General features: G+C 51.5%; 4 protein-coding genes across 4 annotated transcripts; 2 read left to right on the forward strand and 2 right to left on the reverse strand.

Annotated features, from left to right (window-relative positions):
* Positions 1-749: 749 nt before the first annotated feature.
* Positions 750-1,235, reverse strand: V8C40DRAFT_262557 (uncharacterized protein; the record flags this gene model as incomplete). The annotated part of the gene is made up of 1 exon (XM_083219373.1): positions 750-1,235. The coding sequence occupies one exon, from the start codon at positions 1,233-1,235 to the stop codon at positions 750-752; it is 486 nt and encodes a 161-aa protein (XP_083077051.1).
* A 10,249-nt stretch (positions 1,236-11,484) lies between these two features.
* Positions 11,485-12,188, reverse strand: V8C40DRAFT_235717 (uncharacterized protein). The gene has a single exon (XM_083213897.1). The coding sequence runs from the start codon at positions 12,029-12,031 to the stop codon at positions 11,492-11,494; it is 540 nt and encodes a 179-aa protein (XP_083077052.1). The 5' UTR covers positions 12,032-12,188; the 3' UTR covers positions 11,485-11,491.
* On the forward strand, positions 12,132-12,991 carry V8C40DRAFT_142842 (uncharacterized protein). Its single transcript, XM_083211217.1, has one exon. The coding sequence runs from the start codon at positions 12,231-12,233 to the stop codon at positions 12,828-12,830; it is 600 nt and encodes a 199-aa protein (XP_083077053.1). The 5' UTR covers positions 12,132-12,230; the 3' UTR covers positions 12,831-12,991.
* Positions 12,992-17,071: 4,080 nt separating this feature from the next.
* On the forward strand, positions 17,072-17,497 carry V8C40DRAFT_235721 (uncharacterized protein; the record flags this gene model as incomplete). The annotated part of the gene is made up of 1 exon (XM_083213898.1): positions 17,072-17,497. A coding segment is annotated over exon 1 (359 nt), but the record flags the coding sequence as incomplete, so codon positions are not given.
* Positions 17,498-21,107: the final 3,610 nt, after the last annotated feature.

Here is a 21,107-nt window from a genome sequence, read left to right on the forward strand (position 1 = left end):
GACCAAGTCTTAGACAGGTTGTTCTATTCATTGATGATGCAGAGCATCTTCAGCTTGAGCTATCCAATTTCCAGAAATCCATCCGTTATTTTTTGCTTCTCCCCTTTCCCACTTCCCTTGGTCTTTTTGTGTCCAAACAGTAAATTTCCATAGACCGGGCGGCTTTGCAGCACGCCGACTGCCTTTATCTGCGCCATCATTCTTGCTCTGATCCCAAAATCTTGTGGTCTGCGCCGCTGATCATGTCCCAAATATCATAATGTGTTGCCCGCCAGCACCCAAATGTGTTTGTTTCCCTTGTGCCATGCTAATAATAAACAGTGGTTTGATATCAAGTCTCCGCCCAATCTTTGTGTGTTGTGTTGTGGTATACAGACGCCCGCAGTGGGGTCCCGTCAAATCCAAATCATTCCGTGATAAAACTCCGTGACAAAAGAAATAATAAAGAGGTGGGTGTAGAGAAGACAGTGCGCTCGATTAAAAAATTTCAAAGAGGCAAAAAAGTGCTTTTATGGGTATACGGTGCTCCGTGTAACGTCCGTCTTGATACAACTCAAGGGAAATAAAAAATGAGGTAAAAGAAAATGGGCTTGTTTTAAAAGAACAAGAACAGTATAGCAAGTAATGGTAGGATGGTTTCGTATCGTTTCATATTGTGTTGCGTATGATTGAGTTGCGTGATGGTAGATGATAGAGTGTGGTAGAGTGTGGTATGTGTGTATGCGAGTTCGTGTGATGATGTTGGTTATTTAGTATGATCGCCGGCGCTGCAGTCTGACCTGCTCGAATGAAACAGCGTATGCTCGCAGTTCCATCCGTGCCTTGTCTGACAGCTGGCTCGCCTCGGCGGTAGAGGATACGCTCTGCATGGAGCAGAGGCTGCTGTGTGAGCTCGAGGGGGTGAGGCCCCGGTTGGAGGAGAGAGGTGACATGTCCGACATGTAGCTGCCAAACGACGATGACGACCGAGGAGTTGAGCCGTAGGGCTGGGCCTGGTTGAAGTCGTAGGCGGGAGACAGGAAGAACTTGGTGGGAGCAGGTCGGCTGGAGAGGCTGCCTGATCTGGCGTAGGAGACGGGAGAGAAGCCGGGCGAGCTGGCCTGCGAGCTGGGAGTAGAGGGAGTCTTTTCGAAGTCGGACATTCTGCATGCTTCAGAGCAGTAGGCGTCGCCGTCGACCTGAACCTGTCGGTCGCAGGTGAGGCAGAACTCGTGAGTCCACATGTCGAGAGCCATTGCGTTGGTGGTTGGTTGTGTGTAGAAGAGTAGGCGGGGGAAGAGTCCCGAGTGTGCAAGTGCAAGTAGTATGAGTCGAAGTGGTTCAGATGCAGAGAGTGGACGAAGAGTCAAGAGTTATTATAAAAGAGTTGACAAGAGTCTTCGTGATGCCTTGAAAGGAGAGCAAAGTGGTAGAAGGAGAAAGTTGGTGAGGTTGACGAGAGGCAGTGGAGAGATGAAGCGAGGGCAACGGGATGCATATGTACTCTTCTGGGATGCTGGAGTGCGACTGAAAGTGTGAGTGGTGTGGACATGGTGTGGTGTGGTGCAATGGAGGGAAGTGGGGAGGCCGAGTACCTGCGACGAGGTACCGGTGGGTCTGCAGCAGCAGTGGGCAGGACGGAGGTACGAGAATGGAGGTACCTTGGCTTGGGTGGAGAAGTGCTAGTGCTACCCCAGCGTCAGTCGAGGCCCCACCCGAGAATTTGTGTGAGGAGGGCCATGATATGATGTGAAAAAAATTGTGTAAGAGGTGAGGTGCACTAACGCTAACGGTTCTGGTCTGGGACGGTACTTACGGTGCAGGTATGGCATGGTGCGCGCACACCCCCTGAGCCTGCCTGAGCCTGAGCACAGCCGCTGCAAAACTGAGGACGGCGAGGGATGACCACCGTTTGGCACGGCTAGCGCTGCATGGGCGCTGTACATACAGACGCTGTACGGTACCTGCCTGGCTGCTGCGGAGAGAGGGAGGGAGGGGGCCTCGTCCGTACGCACATTGGATGTACCGTCGCCATGAGCCCACGCATGGGCAGAGTCTTGCTTGTGCATCTGGTGCTCAGGACAGGACTCAGGAGCCTGCAGTGTCGCATCCAGACTGGAAACGGGCTGCTTCAGTACAAGGGGGTGGGCCACCAAGGTTGAGATTGAAAGGGGGGCGTGAGGATGCGAATTACAGTCCAGCTTCACCACGGGGGGGGCGTGTGGCCTGGCGTTGCTTGGGGTCATGCCCTGCAGCAAGATGGCCAGATAGCGCCGTTCGATGTGAAATGAACGTCAAAGACGTGATGCCAGCCAATATTATGCTTCATGGGGGTGTGCGGGCGAGGCAACGCCTGGGTGGCTGATGTCTGCTGCTCTACGCTTCAAGGCTCTCTTGCAAGCAATTTTTCGTGCAATTTTTTTCGCACAGCCTAGGTGTGGCTTGTCCTGCACACCTTTGTGTTCGCCCATGAAAAAATTTTATGCTGCCTCACTGCTAATGCTCAAAGCACACCACGCAGAGTTTCGCAGCGACCGGCGCGGGGAGGTCCGTTGACGGCGGCGTAGCGATGGCGTCGCTGCGTCGCCCATCAGCCCAGCTCTAAACAAAAATCAAATCATGTCTGGCGCTCTCCAGTCTGGCGACAGCCGTAGCGGCAGACGAACATTGCGCCAGGTCTTCCATTAGGGCGGGCTGGCGGGTTGCGGGAGAGCCCCAGAAGTCGTAGTTTTGTTCCCCATTTTCTCTCTTTCGCTCTCGCTAGCCTCTGAACATTCGACTTTTGCTGGAGCCATGATGCCACGCCCGTGCTCTCTTGTCGCGGGTGACTCAAGAGCGCCGGCCGGGCTCGGGGCGGTCGCTTGTGGGCAGATTGGCAATCCAGCATCAAAGGTGACGCCAAGTTGGTGGGCTGTTTTTCGCCCCTCGGGCAGGCATGGAGATTGAAGATGTGAGCAGCTGGAGGGGAAAATTTTTCTCGATTATCGTGTTGCATTGAAGCCCGGCAATGGTGACGGAGATGGTTGTCTTGTGTCACAAGGACCAAGCTGTGTGCAGAGCATTGATGTACTGTACGCGGTTTTTACGACGAGGCGACATGACATCAAAGCCGTGATGTGCTCAATTCAATCAATTCATCACTGCAATGCGAGTAAGTGCTCTGCATAATTGATACTGGACACTGAGGTGTCGTGATTACAGCCGCCAATGAGCCCATGGGACTGCCTCCCCTCCTTCTGTGCAACCGCTGGCCCCTTCTGTAGTCCGCTGTAAATTGTACCCAGCATTGGAAACAGAGGGGGTTGCAGACGCTGTGCGACACTGCCTGAGTCGTCAACGAACTCAATCGCGTGTCATCCTGCATTTCATGCCACAGCGGTTGTGCAACAGTGCTAATGCACCCTGGAGTGTCTTCGCTCTGATACACGGAGACAGGCATATGCATGTTGAATTTTTTTTTTTTTCGTTTTTATTTTTTTTTTTTTCATTTTCCTTGATATTCTTGGATTGGTCAATTCAAGGAAGCCCGTGGAAAGTCAAAGATCCAGTTGCAGATTTTCTTCATCAATTGGCTTGGGACACATGGCAAACACCCAGCCAATGCTTCCAGAGCCCTTCCTGCGGACCATCTTCCGAGACCCCCTCCCTTTTCTTTTTCTACCCAATCCAATTCCCCTTTCCTACCTGTGATATCAGCCCAGTCCGTTGCCCGCTATGGAGCACAGAGAACTGCCCAAGCGATCTTCTCTCAACCCCTGGAATGTTCTACGGATGCCCTGGAGCGAAAGGGAAATGAGGACTGCAAGATCCTTGAGATTGGTGCCTTAGGCAGGAAAACGCAACAGTTTTGGAGTGAGGCAGTGGGGAATGCCGTGACGGGACTAGTTCGGAGCTAGGCCGTCTTTGGCTAGCAGCCCGCGTTCTTGTCCATGATCATCCCCCCTTTGCCGTTGACAAGCTCCTCCAGAAATGATGCTCTTTGATAGCCACGATACGCAACTACGCACGCAGACATTCCCCTAGAGGCAGTACCGGTAGTTGATCAAAATGCCGCTCCACCTCGAGTCGTATTGCCTCTCCCCTGGGAGCACCAAACTGCCGTCATGTGGACTCGTCCCGCGCTTCTCTTGGCTCGCAAAGATGCAATAGCTGACACCATCCGGGTGATTGCACGCGGTATCCTACAATACACTAAAAGGAATGCCTGATGTGATGTTAATCTATACTACGACTACGACTACGAACACTACTGCGCAGTGCCGTATTCGCCCATGTCATGACCCCCATGCGCTGCGGAACAGGTAGTCTAGGACGCCAGCCGAGAAATGATAGTGTCTCCTTAGCATGGCCATCATGAAGTTTCGCTGGCAGCTCCAAATCCATTGGCGCTTGCTCCATGTCCTTTGCGAGCTGCAACAAGCTGCATGGGCGACAGTTTGCGGCATGGTGCCAAAGATGGTGCAAAATAGCACGGCGCCAGCATCATCCACCGAAATGAAGTCCAAAACAGCCACAGCATAATCCTGCAGATACCAGCTCTCAGATCGTCGCACGGCATCTCTGTATTACTACAGCGCTTAAACAGGCATCGTCTGGGGGTGGTGCTCTCGGATATTACCAGCGACCAAACGGCTGAGCTGGAGGTGGTATTCACTAGCCATGGTGCGCCGTGCTATTGAACCAGCTGCCGTTGCCCTTCATTCCTCGGACATGGCCGTATTAACGGCTCACGCGGATGCCTTGATGGCACCCACGGGAGAAGAGTTTTTTTTTTTCTTGTTCGTCTGTATCGTTGCAACAGCCGGAGGGAAGGATAAGAGAAACGAGGGACGAAAAAAACCTCATCTACAGTGTGGCCACGGCAGCGGCAGAGTAGGACTTGGGAATAGCGACACGATCAACCTTGTCCCCCTTGTTGTTGCAGAACTGGTGCGATACCCATCCAACGCCAACCGTGCCGACTTGCACATCTGCGGGAGGCGCACCTGGATCATGACGCCCATTGGCCATGACGAGGCGGAAGGACGGTGATCACCCTCTCAGATCTGCCTCGATAGGGCGAGTCGACCATCCGCTAGCGAGACGACGCCAAAGTCTCCCAGCCGTGATGCAGTTGGTTCGAGTTGAGCATCGCTTAGACTACATACACACAAGCTCGTCGTCCACACTACGACTGTATGGCCATGTGCTGCTATCAAGGGATGGTGTGGAGGCCGCTAGAAGCTCGACCATGCCCTTTGCGATTTCACCTGCTTCTGGAGGCTTGGACGTCGCACGGGATTGGTGCATGGCGACGGCAGCCAGTTCGACAGGGACCGTCATTAGCCACTAGCAACCAACACCAAGCCTACCTCCATCACCACCAAGTCGACCGTCCAGGCAGATTCCGTGCTGGTGGCCCGTCATCCTTTGCCTCCATATTACGAGTACAGGCTTGGCTTGGTTGGGGATTTGGGGTGATGTCGTTTTGAGGGGTCCCATCCCTTTCTTCCTTGCCTCCCTCCTCCATCACCTAACAGGACGACTGACTATCCAGCCATGGCCAGGAAACCTGCCTTCTGGCCAAGACACACTCGTGCAGCTCCAACTACGACTAGTCCAAGTTTGCGCTCCTTACAAAGTAGCATACCTACTGTTGTATGCACTGCTACTCTACCAAGCCCACTCATGGCAAAGCCTGCGGTGGTGCGGCTGGTTGCAGTGGGGACCATGGACTGCTACCTCATCTTGCCGTGCATTATTGAATCAAACCTGTTCGCCATAGATATGTACCTACTGCTAAACATCCAGCCAGGCCATTTACAGTCATGTCAACGAGATTTGTCTGGGGGATCTCCGGATCACCAGGGTCCATGCCAGTATCAGCATTTTGAGTAGTACTCCGTAGTGGCACCACCAGTATCGCGCTGTTCTTTGACCGTCCGTATCAGACAAGGTTCTTCGCTCTGCTCAGTGCTACTGTATCTGACAACCGAATGAACCCCTTTGAAATTAATTTACGTGGTAGTGGATCAAAGGCCGCAGCCAGCGGCCAACCCTCGCTTGCTCGACGTACATACAAGTAAGGTACCCCTCAAGCGAATGCGTGCGTTTCATTTGGGCATGCAATGGCAGGTTCCCCGGCTGTGGAGAGAGATCCCTACGGGGGCAGACTTAGACGATACGTCTCTGCAATTAGGGGATTTTTATTTCTTGGGGAAACACGGAGTAGCCTCTTGGCATTGGCTCGAAGGATTGATGGGGGGTCTCCATCGAGGGATGCAGAGAACTTGCAGCGCGCAGGAGCATTCCGGGGGGCCGCGCGAAAGCTGGCCTGGAGCCAGGTTTATTTCGAGTTGCAGGACTGCAGTGCAAGTGCTTTTCTGAAGGCGAGGCGGTCGTCGTCATGCACGGCTCGCGTTGAGCCTAGCAGCCAACCTGCTTCATTCGTGGCGGCAACCCTGAAGTATACGAGCATAGCGATCGGCAGGGTATTACGTTAAAGGACATGATGGCTACCGGGTTGACGTCGTTGCCTTGGAACTCACGATGGCTTCGTGTTGCGAAGCAGCCACCAACATCATTACTTGGCGAGGTTTCATCAGGCTGCCATGGACATTGAAGACGAAAATAATTATCCAGTGAAGAGGGTGGGCGTGAAAACGATATAAGCGGTAAGAGGGGATCCCTGGCGCGTAACATGCATGCGCCCTACAGTAATATCTGTATTTCGCCCTGTCGAAGGAATTGATCCAAATAAAGGATTCTTTCAGCGACCGTGCAGAAGCGAGCACCATTATTGTCAGAAATGAGGAGAGCAGAGGCAGCCATTGCAGGGGAATGTCTAAACTTGGAGACGTCCATCCATTCCAACCCCGCGATAATCGACATATACTGCAACATGTAATGCACGCTGCAGATGATATCACTTTTTGGACCCTCGTCGAAATATACTGCACACACAGTTCCTTGAAGCAAACCACGCATCATCACCTGCAGTAGACAGGCGCTTGACCCCGGAATAGGAAAGATATCGCCAATGAAGGGACTTTTCTCCAAGCAGTGTTGTGCAAACGAAAAGGACTGGTGATGCAACCTCGCCGCTTTACTTCCTCTGCTGAGTTACCCTGTATTTCGTAATAGACGGTTGAGTGGATTGGCCAATTCAAGCAGGAAATAAAAACAAGGCATCTGTGTAACACTACCCTAGGAAGGAAAACATGGTCTTGAGCTGAGCTCAAAGCCCTTTGGGCACGCCTTTCCAATTGAAGGATCCCAAGCCCTAGGCAACTAGGGATATAATGGAGGGCATTCCGAGGCATCCATGATGCATTTCCCCAAATTTCACAAGCCGCCTGCAAGCAGTACAGACAACAGCCCTCCAAACCGCCTCACATCACGACTAGTCCGGACGCAGTTTGGGGTCTTACATGACAGCATCCCACTAGCAAGGCCGATACGGCATCGCATGGGTCGTTCAGTCGTCCCTGTTGGTGTCGTGTGCGTCAAACCGCACGCTACCAACCGGGCTCGGCCTCTGGAACGTGCCGACTCGGATGTGTGTTCCCCAACTAGCGGGCGCAACAGACATTGGCGGGAGAGTGAGGGCTTGAGCAGGATGCGTACAGTATTATGAGCAGGGCCTATTATTATTCATCGACAGGAGGCATTACGGGGTCCACGGACATTGGCATGGCCCAACGATGTGCACAGCCTGGCATCGCCGGTACCCCATACTGGAAGATGAGATCGGATGATGCGGAGAGCCATTGCGCTGAAAAGCAGCAGAGCAACTGCCCACGTGCCATGTGCCTAAGACGCGTTGATCAGATCAGATTATGAGCAGGATGGCGAGGTCTTTTGTTTTCAAAAGTGCAAAACATCCAATGTCGAATCTTCACTCCAACTACGGGCTGCTTGCTACTACTAGGCACTTTGACGACGATTACCAACTTGCAATCGGCTCACGGCTCGCTCTGACTCTTGCAATCAAAGGAATTTCAAATACTACCCAGCGCGCCTAGTCCAAACCACAGCCCTAATTGCCAGAGGCAGTCGAAAAAAACGGCCGCCAAATCCGTTTCAGCCCTGGTTGATCAAGCTTGGCCTGTCATGTCAGATTCACCCACTGCCGTGAGCAAAGAAAGGGAACAAAAAAACGATCAGTTATAGCACTAACAGCCCTTTTCTCCATACCAGCCATTACGGAGCCTACCTGCTACTCGCCGTGTATCACCACACACCGGCGGAAGAAAAGTGGTGCCAGCGTTGGATGTACCTTATTTGCTTATCCACCGGAAAGCACGTCATCCTGGGCACGGGCGATGGCATGTTTCTGTTTCTTTATCTCGTCTTTCCCACTCCGTCGGTATCCCAGCGCTGTGGTCACGGCCAATTCGCCTTGCCGTAGTGGCTTACTGAAGCTCCCGGGTTTGGGTCACTGACGGGCGGAGACTTTTTTTCTCTGCTCACCATTGCGCTGGGTACGAAGTAATCAGCAATCAGCGATAGCCGTGGCGAATAAGCAGCTGTATTCGCAATGTCTGCCAGATGAAGATGGGATGAGATATGCACAAGGCATGCGCTAGGAGGGCCGCGGCGTCAAGCCCATCATATCCCGTGCTCAAGCCCAAACTTAATCTAATCCAGCGGCAGAAACATGAGAAGCCTGGAAAGGGGACACAAGGACGGGACAAAGCAACTTCGTGCGCGTATCAATACCAAGCATTGGCTAAGACGCCTTGGTCGCCACTCCCGCCGCGCTTCAGCAAACTTGCTACCGCTAACATGGTCGATGCTCGACTCAGGTTGAGCTCGTGCCCCCCTTTGGACTGTGGTGAAAGACGCCCCATCGTCTCACTCAAGCTGGGCGATTCACCAAGAGGACCAGGGCATCGGGAGAAAAAGAAGAAGGGCACGTGGGTGGCTCAAATAGCGACTTCGAATCTCCCTTATTCGGATCTGGGTCAAACCGTTATGGAAACTAGGCTCCGCTCAGAGTTCAGCTCGTCTGAGAAGTGGAGGAGGGAGTGTTGCTACGCCTTGCCGGGCTGGAACAGGACTAAGACCGCGACTGGCATGGCGCGACGGGCCATGGCTCTTGAGGCTATCTTGAGCACATCTCTAGTGAGAATGTAGACGGCGCCGTTTCTTAGCCCAAGATGGGCGGGTGATCGTCAGGTTCAGCCATGGCTTGCGCAATACGGTACGAGATACGAACGAAGCACACAAGACACCAAAAGTTGCCCTATAATAGCTCCCCTCCTGCTATCTATGACTTGGGCTAGCAGTTTGGGGGAATGGTGCCGTATGTATGAGCTATTATGGAGTAATTTGCGGAGACTACGCCGTAACAGCTAATCTGGTTGAATCGTGGTTTGCTTTCCCTATGACTCCCACGCATGGAGATGAGCACAAGCACTAGACGGTGCCTTGCATTGGCTTGGAATGACTCGAGCAAAAAGCAAACCAAATCAGAGCTGCACTGGCCAGCTTGTAAACGAACCCATACCTTGGCAAATGTACAAGGCCAAATGTGTGCAGGACGAGTCTTGCTATTGGTCCCCCCACCATCAGAACCAAATCTCCCGATCAAATGATCCATTGGCTGGCTGTTGCGGCGCGCTGACGGTCCTCGCATGATCAATACTACTTTGCACTTTCAGAGGCGCCTCTCACCTCTCTACTGTAATATGAGGCTGCATGGCTTTTGCCACTATCATCAGCCATTTCGCTGTTGCTGGCACCACCGCCACCGTTTCCCCCAACATATGTCAAATGAAGCTTGGGGCTCATTGCCTCCGCCATTCCCTTTCAGTTGCTTGAGGGTGTCCTATTGGCGTCTTTGAGGCGCCTAAAAGATTGGATGCCATTCCCCCCAAAGAAAGGCGCCCTCTCGCCTCTTTGTTTCATGCAGCTATTCCGAGTCAGGACCCCCGAACTAGGACCAAATGAGATCGACGACCAAGCCCTGCCAGCCCTCCCGACACCCTCGTCACATCTCTCTCTCTTTTTGCTTTCTTCCCGCTTGAGCTCTTTTGAGTAAGGGCTGGAGACTAACTGCGACGGGCTCTAGTTTCCTCCCACCTGGATGGCCTGCGAAAGACTCAACACAAACTTCACACACCCCCCTTTGCTGGACCAGCAGATCCACCAGATATGAAAAGATCCACCGCGTTTCCGTTTTGAACGCTCGTCTGCGCTTGGACTGGTGGGCTCACCTTTGAGGGCAAACGATGGGACCCCTGAGTCAAATCTACGAGTACCGTCCGTCGCGGGAATTGCACGTCAAAGAAAAGTATGGAGCAATGCGTGCAGCAGGTTGGCGACAATCGTCCGATTCGCTTTGCCTATCGCACGTTTTTGGCAAACGAGGGGGGCATCCTCTCCGCAAGGGAAATTTCGGGTTCAAAGCATGAAGCGTTCACTGGGCAGCTCCAAGCTACTGAGTAATAGTCTGCTCATAAACAGCGTAGCCTATGGAAGCTATTTGCACTTGGGAAAACTCGGGCTACGGTACAGCTGAGGCCGATGTCTTGGAAGTGACGACATCGATTGTATAATAGCCTAGAGAGAGGGGGGTGGTTTTTTTTTCTTCTTCTTCGATGCCAGGGCGATTTTCGGCACTGAACCATGTTCACCTTCATCGTCCAGGCTGCGCGACGATCGACCATGGAAACGGAGCACGTATCAAATGCCCATCTTAGTGCCGTCATGAATACGGCAGCGCCTCCGCTAGTAGCCGTGCTATTCTTTGCTTGCCTTCAAATTTCAAATTTCGGGTGCCGGGCGCCAGCGCGCGCAACGGATCGCTGGTGCTTACAGCTATGCGCTTTTGCCGGACCCTCTGATTCACAAAAGATGAGGGTCTGAGATTGCTGCTATTCTCGGCTCACAGCAAGAGCAAGGCCTACGGAGAGTCAGGTACTTGGTATTTAGTACGGAGTGCTCGTACGAGTACTAATTATATCATTTCCCTTCAATAGCTACGGATGATCCACGTTAAACGCCTACCGCTAGCAAGAGAACTGGAATGGGAAAGAGTCCGAAACAAGGTCTTGCTTATTACCGGCACCGTTTGTACGATGGAACGACTTGCTCAGGCAAAATAATAGCTCAGGTCGCAGTGCTGTGGATGCTAGCTTATCAATTTGAATCAAGCATCGTCATGCAATGGAATCACGTCTCGTTCAAAACTGCCACTAACTATGGGTATCAAAGACTGGATGGACGAGTGGGAGGGCGTCTACAAGAGCTCGTTGGTCCAAGTCCCAAATTTTGGGGGGTTGTTGTTTCTCGTTGGACAATGATGGTTTGCGTGCCTTGCATGACCGCTTCCAGTGACCTCCTTGGTCGACGGGGCCTCATTGGCTAGCCGCACACACAAAGGCGAGATTGCCATGTGGTTGATCTTTGCGCGCTCTCTGGCTTTCCCCCCTACTCGTATTAGCTGGAACGACAGCAGTTTCGCTGGATCCAGACGAGCTTGCGTACCCAGAGAGCCAGCACCGATACCCACGAGAGCCGCTTTTTGTCACTGGGGGGTCCCGATTTTCTTCTTTACCGATAGAACAAGAAGAAGAGCAGAGTGGGGAGAAGGGATAGGATGTTGCATCGTGATTGATAGACGCACTGGACCTGTCAGGTTTGCGGGACGCCCGGAAAGGGAAAGGTCCTCCCCCTTGCGCGAACCCAGAAGAAACCGAGTTATCCATCCTCTCTGCATGAAAGCTGCAGCACCTCCCTTTGAACAGGAGCGAAGCCACGTGCAGAAGGTGAACCCGCCCATGGCATCATGGCCGAGTTGCGACGGCGCAGCGGGCGGGCCGGGACTGCTCTGGTGGATATGTTCAGAGCGAGAAGTGTGGTCTTGGGGTTGATGATATGTGACAGCTTTTTCGGACGGTTTTGTACTAGCACAACGGCGCACAAAGAGTGCAGATTCGTACACTGCTCCGTCGTCCATGCCTGTCCCCTCCGGCAGTCGAGATGCAAGGGAGAGAAAGGGCACGAACCCGACAAGGAGGGAGAGAGACGGAGAGGGGACAGGGCCTGTCCAATATTGGGGAGTCATCCTCCCTCTCCCATGTCTCGCCTCTCCCCCAAGAGAGCGCTTCTTCTACTTGTGTCCGAATAGCGCGACTGCTTGTCCTGCCAAGGCAACGCCGGCGCTTGGCTGCTTCTCGTATACAAGATGAGCTGGTCCAAGCCGTTTCCCTCCCTTGGGTTTGATCAGGATCAGAGACAAGACAGGTGTTAGACGGTCGCCGGCCATGGCCTGGATCCAAAAGCCTAGAACTCGGGTCGGGGTCTCCCTCATGTTTGGCTCAGCTTTTTTCTCCTTCTGCGTCTCCTCTGACGCATTTTGTCTAGGACTTCGGGGGTTCGTTCAAACCACATGCTGGGATTGTGATAGATCACAATATTTCCCCGCATTCCTCTGGCGCCAACCTTCTTGCGGTTCTCGCCTTCGCCGTGAGGAGCAAAGAGTTATTGGCTGTGCTGCAGCATCTGGACCCCCTCCGTCCATCTCTCACGGCCTGCTTCACAATTGTGCACATCTCCGTGCCTTAGAGGGGTGTGCGTGGCGCTGCTCCTCGTGGGATGCGGATTCTGTGAGCATGTTCTTTTCGCTATTCCCATCTTCCATCAGCCCCCGGCTGGAAGCAATAGTTCGCTGCGGCTACTGGGAATGTAAGCAGCATGTTCTTCTTACTGTGGATGCCGCTGCTGCACCCCGTATTCTGCTCACCGGTTTGCTGGATCAGAGTCCCCATAATGCTTTTACCGCTTGGGCAGTTCCCCTTGCGGTGGTTTGGGCATTCTTTTTCTTGCCAGCAGACAGGACATACACATGGTTAAGACAACATTGAGACTAGTGGACGCCGATAGCCCGGGTTAATGCCCGACCGAACGAATGGGAACTACAGACATGAAGGAGGACGCCCTTGGGATGAAGAAGAAGAGACTTGTCTAGCGTCATTGACTTGCGCTTCAGCACGTCGAAACGCTTTTGTCCAGGTGTTGGTCGGGCTAGCCACTGCGTCAGAGGCATCCCTGATGAAGGACGGGATGCCCATTTGGGGAGGACGACGAAGGGGCCACGAGAAGTCTCCTGTTGCCAGCGCCACAATTTGCCGTCGCGGCACAGCAGGTTCTTGGACGCGTTTTACCAAGGACTCGTACATACGAGCACTATCTGCTTTGAATCAGTACTGTATGGAGAGGGCGAAAGGTGGACTCAGGGTCTACTGCTAACGGGCTTCGTGCCGTGCCTCCCGCAATGCCAACCGACCCACCGGATGATAAATCGTCTGGTTTTCTCACGCTGTGTGTGTAAGTCCAGGTTAGCAGCCAACTCGATATGTTGCCGTTATATTGAACTTGCAGAAGGCCGCGTCCAATAGTCCTCGTTTACGACCTGCATATCGTTGCAAATAGCCATGCTGGTGGAGGGTAGCAGCACAGGTAGGCCGCAGTATTAGTTGCCCACCCCATTTCACCACTCCAACCCTCCTCCAAATCCAATAAATTGCTTTCTGTGTGGTTGCATGAAATTGCCTCCCCTCTTGCGAGCAAGCGTTGGTCGACAAGTGCCGTCATTGGCTAGTCGCAGCAGAAAGGTGGCTTTTTTTTTTTTTCTCTTTGCCTGCCTTTTTTCCTTGCGTTGGAAGTTTAAGATTAATCGAGCTCATTTCTTGCATCTCTGCTAGCGTTATCATATCGTGTTGCAAAACCTGTCACGTCGCACAAAGGCTTGCCTGACATGCCAAGAGCAAGAATTGTGCTACGAGACGGCGAAGCGAGCCGACTGGCCCCCCCTGTATGAAGTATGGGGAAGAGGAGGATTGCGAATGCACTCAAGCTGTGTGTTTTACTGCCAGTACAAACCCCGATGCTGCTCTTGAACGGCTAAATAATACCACTTGCCAAATTTCGGTGTTTGACTCGCTGTTATCTCGCAGAAACCCATATGGATTTGGCGTTGCTAGTGTAAGCACGAAAGTCGAAGAAGCTGCGCAAGCCCGTAGAGGTAATTGATGCCCCGTTTGCCGTCAGTCCGTGCTTTTCGTACTTGAACCTCTTTGGCCATGGCCCCCGGAGAATACATCGATCTACGAAGTGTCGAGGGCCTGAACAAGGGTCTTCATCCCAAGGGCCCTCAGATTGGCGTATCCTGGCCAATCAGCGCGCAGCAACGACAACTCCAGGCGAAGCTCACAGATTGGCCCCTTTCGCACTCGACGCCGGATAAGGAGTGATGCTCCGTGCCTTGCCTTGTAAGTCGCCAAGGTGCCAGCACGGCTAGGCTACCAGGGGTGGACAGGGCAGCCCGAACATGGCAAGCATTGCTCCCACATTGCCGTACTGGACGGTATCTGGTGGAGTGCTGGCCGTTTCCTGAAGCTGCATGGATGTGCGTGGACGTGTCTGACAAGGCTCTCCAAGACGACGACCAAGAGAGAAGCAAAATAGAGAAATGGCAAGGGTTTTTTGCCCAGTTGAGGACTTTCAACATGGGTGGCCGGCAGGCCAGCCGCAGCCAAACTGAAGCGACCTGAAATACTCCCTGTCAAGAGGTAGACTCTTGCAGGACTTGGTGTTGAGCTTCTGCTTGGGGCTGTAATCTATTGCGAATCTGCTACGATGCGAGGCTGCTAGGACCGCTAGGACTTCATACTGATCCTATCGTGAGAAGGATCCTCGTTAGGCTGCCGACTAAGTTCAAGGCTCCCGCGCTACAGAGCACGCCTCTTTTCCTTCTTTTTTACGATGCAGCAAACCATATGGCCTTGTTGATGGGCGTTGGGGGAGGAGTAGTGGCATGGGGGTTAGTGAGGGAGCCCCCCAAAAAGTGTCAGTTCACTGCCGGCGAGATGATCTGCCTAAACTTTCAAAGTATCGAAAGTGGCTCGTCGACTATCTATCCTGGCTGACTTGGCTGAGTAGATGTCGAGCACTCATTGGTCCATGGGAAGATGGGCTGGGCCCTCTTTCATCTCCAAACCACTCCCGTGCTGCCATTCTAGTGAACGATATACTTTTTTCTTTCGAACACAGCTGAGCTGAACTCGATGCCAAGGCCGAGGCTCTAATAAGAAACGGAATCCAAAGAAGAGAGCTGAATCCCGAAGGGGCTTGTTTGGGAGACCGTCTCTTTTCGGAGACGACGACACACCCCCCCCCATCCTGTTTTGGCTGCTTCCTTCTTGATAACACCCCTGAAGGCGCGAAGGATGAAAAGGCCAAGCAAGTCTTCGAGGTTCCCAGCAAAATGTCCTGCTAGCCAAGGCTTAGGCCACGCAGCTCATACATGGGGCACAAAGATGGGCTGAAGCCAAGGGCAAAGGAGATTCGTTGCCCTATCTGGACGGTGCTGTTCGAGATGCCGACGCACATCGGGGAGGAGGGTGTTCTCTTGGGCAAAATCTTGGGACCCGTGTGACGATGTTTTGCGCCGGCACTAGCAAAAGTGACATTTTTGCGCGGCAGCTGTCTTTTTCTATCCAGGTTCTTGAATTTTTTTTTCAGGGTGTGGTGATGTTGTTTGTGTGCTTGGCGTAATTGACATGTATATCCGTATCTATGGAGTTTATGGAGGCCTATGATGGCTAGATAGGCTGCGATTGGCTCAGGTGGACGGACGGGGTGCGAGATTGTGGGATTTGGAGCCGCACGTTTATGTCCGGTTGACGGCTGTTGGTTATCGTGAGTATCGTACCACGACAAGATGGCCGTTTTAATTATCTATCATGCCCGAGGCCGAGGTTAGATTGCGCAGTGGTATGAGCCATGGAGAGTGAGTCGCTATCTCTCTCTACCTAGGTAGGTATGTTTTGATGTGGCCTGGACATGATGAAATTCGTCTAAATAAGCATCGTCTTAGCACTGCTACTTTGCTACTGAACTGAGCTATTACCGACTACTGCAGCATCTCAAGCTCGTCCGGGCAATGATTTCTCCCGCTTTGCTAGCACTTCTTTGCGCATCTACTCCGTACACTACAAGCCATCTTCTACTAGCTTAGACATAACGGACAGGGGCGTGTAAAAGAGAGCAAAGAAACGTGGGCGTTCTTGTCTGTCATTAGCGTCTGTATCCTATCACTTTTCTTTTTTTCTGTTCTTCTATGGCGGCTGCCAATTCTTGTTCCGGACACAAAGCACATACAAAGGCTGGAATTACGGAGCCTCAAAAAAAGCCCAGCAAAACGAGCAAGTTTGAGGCTGATGGCCCATTCTCGCCGCTCCATGCCCGTTCCGGACGTACTTTGCGAGCGAAGGAACCAAGCTACTGGTTTCATGTCATCGTATAACAGTTCATTTTTTTTTCTCCGTTAGTCCAGGCTGGCGGGTTTTCCATGCTAAATGATGGAATCTTATGCCAAGAAGGTTAAGAGAAAAAATTTGGGACGGGTGATGAGATTTTGTTTCCAACAGCAGCAAGGAAGGCCGCGGATCCAGCGCCCGCCCGGCTGATCATCACCTATTGGTTTCTTTTTCGGAGAAGTAGATGTAGGCAGGTAGTTACATTAGTTTGGTGGTGGTCAGAACTTACGGTTGCCGCGTTTGCCATTTGATCACATCGGGCCGTTGGAGTAATTGTTCGTTGGAGTAAGTGGTGAAATGTGAGTAAAATGCTACTCTACTCTGCTCTGCTTCTCCTCCAAAGGGCCTTCTTTGTGTGGTTCCGGTAACATGGTGTCATTCAACACTTACGAGTACCTTACAAAGAGGAGGGGCGTGAGGGAGAATGGGCTTGTCGTGAACGAGACAGTTTGGCCGTGTGATTGGATCATGTTCTTTTGCTTGCTCTGGCCTCGAGCGTGGCTTGCTCCGATGTAAGTGATCTGTGCTTCTCGCTGTGCCTCTGCCTCTGCTCACACCCTCTTTCCCCCTCCGCCGGTCCATCTGCTTCCTCCCTTCGTCTTCTCCCGGGCGATATCATCATCTCATCATCATCACCACGGGCCCCATCGCTGTCCCGTGTTCGCAAGGGCCTGCGGGCTTCCTGTCTGTCCCTTGGGCGAATGAACGCGTGTCCCAGCTGGTTGGACGGGACCACGGATCCAATCACACGGTGCTTGCCGATGAGGCTATTCTGGACCGGCATCCAGCGCCTGTCACGGTACCCTCCATCCCGCCCTTTTTCTTGCCCTAACTATGAGCTGCCTCTTTTTTTTCTTGTTCTTATTCTTGTTTTTGTGCTTTTTGTGTCCGTGCTTTTTATGTGATTCTGGGCCGTCTCTCGAATCTTCTGGCTCTTATGAGGCGCTTCATCTTACATTCACGTTTACACGGCACGGCATGATACTTACATGTCATGTATCGATTCCAACATCATCGTGGCCCGTGTCATTTGATGCAACAAAGTGCCTGTTGGTCTTCTCACACCCCGTCATCTCCTTCTTTTCCGCATGCATCCCGTCTGTGCATGGACTCGCACAAGCAAAAAGTACAGTCCAGGCAAACTTGACAAAAAAAAAAAAAAATTACGGCTTGCCCACACGCCCTCACCTTGATGGGCGCGCACAAGCCGGGCCTCGGTCCCTCCACCCCAGTTTCAATGTTCCCAAGAGAACAGGACACGTCCAGGTTTCCCGTCTGGTACCACTCCATCGGGTAACCTGATTTCAGCCTTTTTTGCTTTTTGCTTTTTTTCTTCCCTTCTCCCGCTTATCCCTTAGCCGTTCTATTTTTTCCTCACCTTGTTTGCCTGGGCCTTCTGTGGCGGCGGCGCCCTGTTTCTGGAAACGAGCTTGACATTTCCGCCGTCAGCGTCGACGCCCGTCCTTTGTCTCAAACCAAGGGTTACATGACAATTTCCATTCCCTCTTCCATTGTTCTCAGTGACAGCTAATCACAACGCCATCTCGGCTTACTACTGCTGCATGGGCTTTAACGCCACAAAACAAAGAGGCCTTGAAATCATGGCTTGGGCTAATTCTCACCGAGGCTCTAATAGGGAGCTCGGCTCAGCCTTGCTGTTGCTAGCACGAGGACTGCGCGCAACCAGAAAGCACACCATTTTGAAAGTACCTACATATGTGTGAGTACTGTAATGTAATGTAATGTAACCCTGGTGGCCGTTTGGCCATTCCTGCAGATACGCGCCCGGCCTCTCCTTTTGTGCTATTTTCAACTTTTTTTTCGTGTCTCGGAAGCACGCCAAGTTGTATCCCGGGGAGAGCTACTGGACAGCTCTGTTGCTCCCTCGACGGTGGCTTTTTTCGTCTGCTCAAGAGGGTGGGATGGCGTGTTTACGAGTTTCATCCATGTTGCTTCCCTTGGCGGCGGCTATTGTTTGTGTACATGAAAACCTGTGCAAGGCGCGTCTGGACTTTTGATGAGACGGGACAAGTCATTGAGCACAAAGCAGGGAGCCTGTATCGCGTGAGAAGCAAGTATGGGGCATGCTTGACGCCTCTCGACTTTGTAAATGGCCTGTTTTTGTGACGTGCGGGCACTCGGTTCAATTCGTAGGAGAGTTTCATCTGTGGATGACCTGTCATGTAGCCCCAGGTGGAAGTGAGCGAATCCTGCGCAAGTACGCGATGAGGAGGTGATGCATACTGGCACGCAATCGCTTCTGCTCGTGCATGCCTTTGTGCGCCTACGAGTACACACCTGCATACATACATCAGTTGTACATGTATGCACACACAATACATACCTAGGTGAGATACGGCTTACTTGTACTTTGGTGTAAGGTGTGTGGTATTCTACGATACATGTATGATCCTACGCGGGGTAAGTAAATTGAACAGATTGCATGAAATTGGTGGTGAAATGAGCCACCCATTCAGTTGCTGCTGTCACATATCAATGAGGAGTCGTGCTATACTGTGTGTCTTGGCCACTCCGTGGATGATGTAGGAGCGGCCCCTATTCATGTGCGTTGATGAGAGACAGGCTGGCCTAAATTAGGAAAACACTTGGAGATGTGGCGAGGAGCGTGAGGGGAGGACAGGTGGCTGATATGGGGATTGGGGGTGAATAGAGAGCCATTGATGTTTGGTGCCGTCTTTGCCGTCTACTGTTAGTACGGCCGGTGGCTGTTTTGTCTATAGACTTGGACTCTGTCGGTTTACCGCAGGTGATCAGGTTGTTGTGGTTGAATGGGCACGAGGTTCTTTGTATGTCTGTCTGTCCACCTGTTTGGTGTCTACGATTAAGGTACTATCGATCATAGTCTGTGAAGAGAGAGCTATAGCTGTGATGACGTTTTGTCATCTACTTTCCAGGTGTGAGACTTTCATCGAAAATCTTGCTGAATGTGTTTGTAATGATACTCAACTTATACTGCAATGGCAATACCATCAAATCGTAATCAAGTGTAGCCACTGCTTGTCAACAGAGATGTTCTATCTTGTTGATCGTGGATAAGAAGGGGAAGAAAACGGGGGAGATTTAGACTTGAAGATAACAGACATTAGATGCTCATGTTGTTTTATGGATACCGTATCCTGTATATATAGGGGATAACAGGCTACCCAGTATGCGGTGCGAGATGTTTGAACCGTCTTGTAAAACATGTAGTATATCGATAGGCAATACAGATTCATCCTCTCGTCTCCATGATATCAGAATATGCCTTAGGTTGAAAAGCCAATATCGCATTTTTACTTTGGCTACATAGTAATTTACAGTTCATTTTGGCTCGACTTATGAGGCTGATAGACCTAAACTCATATTATAGAGCAGCAAATTACTTAGAAAGCTGGATTGGGAAGTTCTGGTTGAGTATTGTTGGCGTGACGTCGCTGGATGATATACGAAGAGGAAGGGGTGCCGTTATTGGCCTCCTGGTGCGGCATCGACTCCCAAAACGAAGCTTCTTGTGATGTTTCGTGGTATATTGAGATGTTTGATGGTTACTGACATGTTGTATACTCGTTCTCTGGACACAAAAAATACTCATTGAAGGAATGTATTATAATTTCCTTCTGACAGGTAGTAATGCCTTTCTCCTTGAGACTGTGAAGACATCACATCTATAAAATCCCAACTCCCTTGTAACTTAGCCCAGTGTATGATGGTGAATACTTTGCACAAACGCAATCAAGGTGCTAGTTAAACAGCAATATACGTATATCCAAAGACTCTATCACGTGAAGAAAACCGACTGGTGAGCCTTGAGTATTCTTTCTCAATTGTTTAAGATTGCGATTAACTGCTCTGTTTACCTATTACTAAGCTCCGGCACCCCCCTACTCTGATCTTGCTGCACTCGTTAAACGTGTTAATGTATAATGATCTCCATCCTCTGAAATGCTGGTATGGTATAGCTTTCAGTATCTGAATCTAAAAGCCTTGTGCAAATCGCTAGAAAACCCGCGTTGTCTCCTCATTCACTGACACCATCTGTCAAAGTTCAAAGGCGATATCTCTCCTTTTCCTTTCTTTTTGAGAACAATCCAATATCTCGTCGGTACTGATAGAGAACTAGCAGCCCTTTCCATAAGTATCATCTCGCCCAGGCGGAAATTAGTAGAATATAATAGAGCTATATCTGAGGCTTCACCCTTGTTCAATCACAACTCTCCTGTTTTCTCTACTCCGAAGACGGTTCAGAATTTCGGTGACTGTGCTATGGAGTGGATCAAGAAGAAAAGTCTCTGGAAGGCACTAAGAATAGCTGCACAAAGTATTCCCAATTATGTTGCTCAGATGACGGAGTTTGAGACAGCAGGATCACAGAGATCCTCGATTGTATTGGCTAATCTGGATGCCAACACCGAGACCTGGCCGAAATGGGTCCCCGCGTTCTTCGAGCAATGTCTCTTCATTTCTTGCGTTTCTCCCTTCCTATAATCTCTCCAGGCTACCTTCAATCTTCTGGTAATGAATCCCTAATATTGATCCACGGTGTCATGCCTTACGCTCGTATCAACGTGCTGCCACCGCATGTGTCATGGATACATGCCGATCAAGCCAGGTAATATGTGACCAAGAACCCCATATGAATCAAATGTCCAGCCATTTCACACAGACATCCGGAAGCCATACAAATATTCTTCCGTTTCCAGTACATCCCGCGATTCCTCACTGGTCTATGACTCAATTACAGACTTGGACCGTAGATACTGCATCAAATCCTATTCAAGGTTCTGGAATGAACAAAAGCTATATGGTACGGGATTTACGATG

This window comes from Trichoderma camerunense, assembly GCF_050948025.1.
Source record: "Trichoderma camerunense strain CBS 138272 chromosome Unknown V8C40scaffold_3, whole genome shotgun sequence".
In the NCBI taxonomy this organism is placed as follows: Eukaryota; Fungi; Ascomycota; class Sordariomycetes; order Hypocreales; family Hypocreaceae; genus Trichoderma; species Trichoderma camerunense.

Bases quoted from the DNA above. Each gene is read 5' to 3' on its own strand.
- V8C40DRAFT_142842 (XM_083211217.1), top strand. From the start codon at position 12,231: ATGGCCTGGATCCAAAAGCCTAGAACTCGGGTCGGGGTCTCCCTCATG.
- V8C40DRAFT_235717 (XM_083213897.1), bottom strand. From the start codon at position 12,031: ATGACTCCCCAATATTGGACAGGCCCTGTCCCCTCTCCGTCTCTCTCC.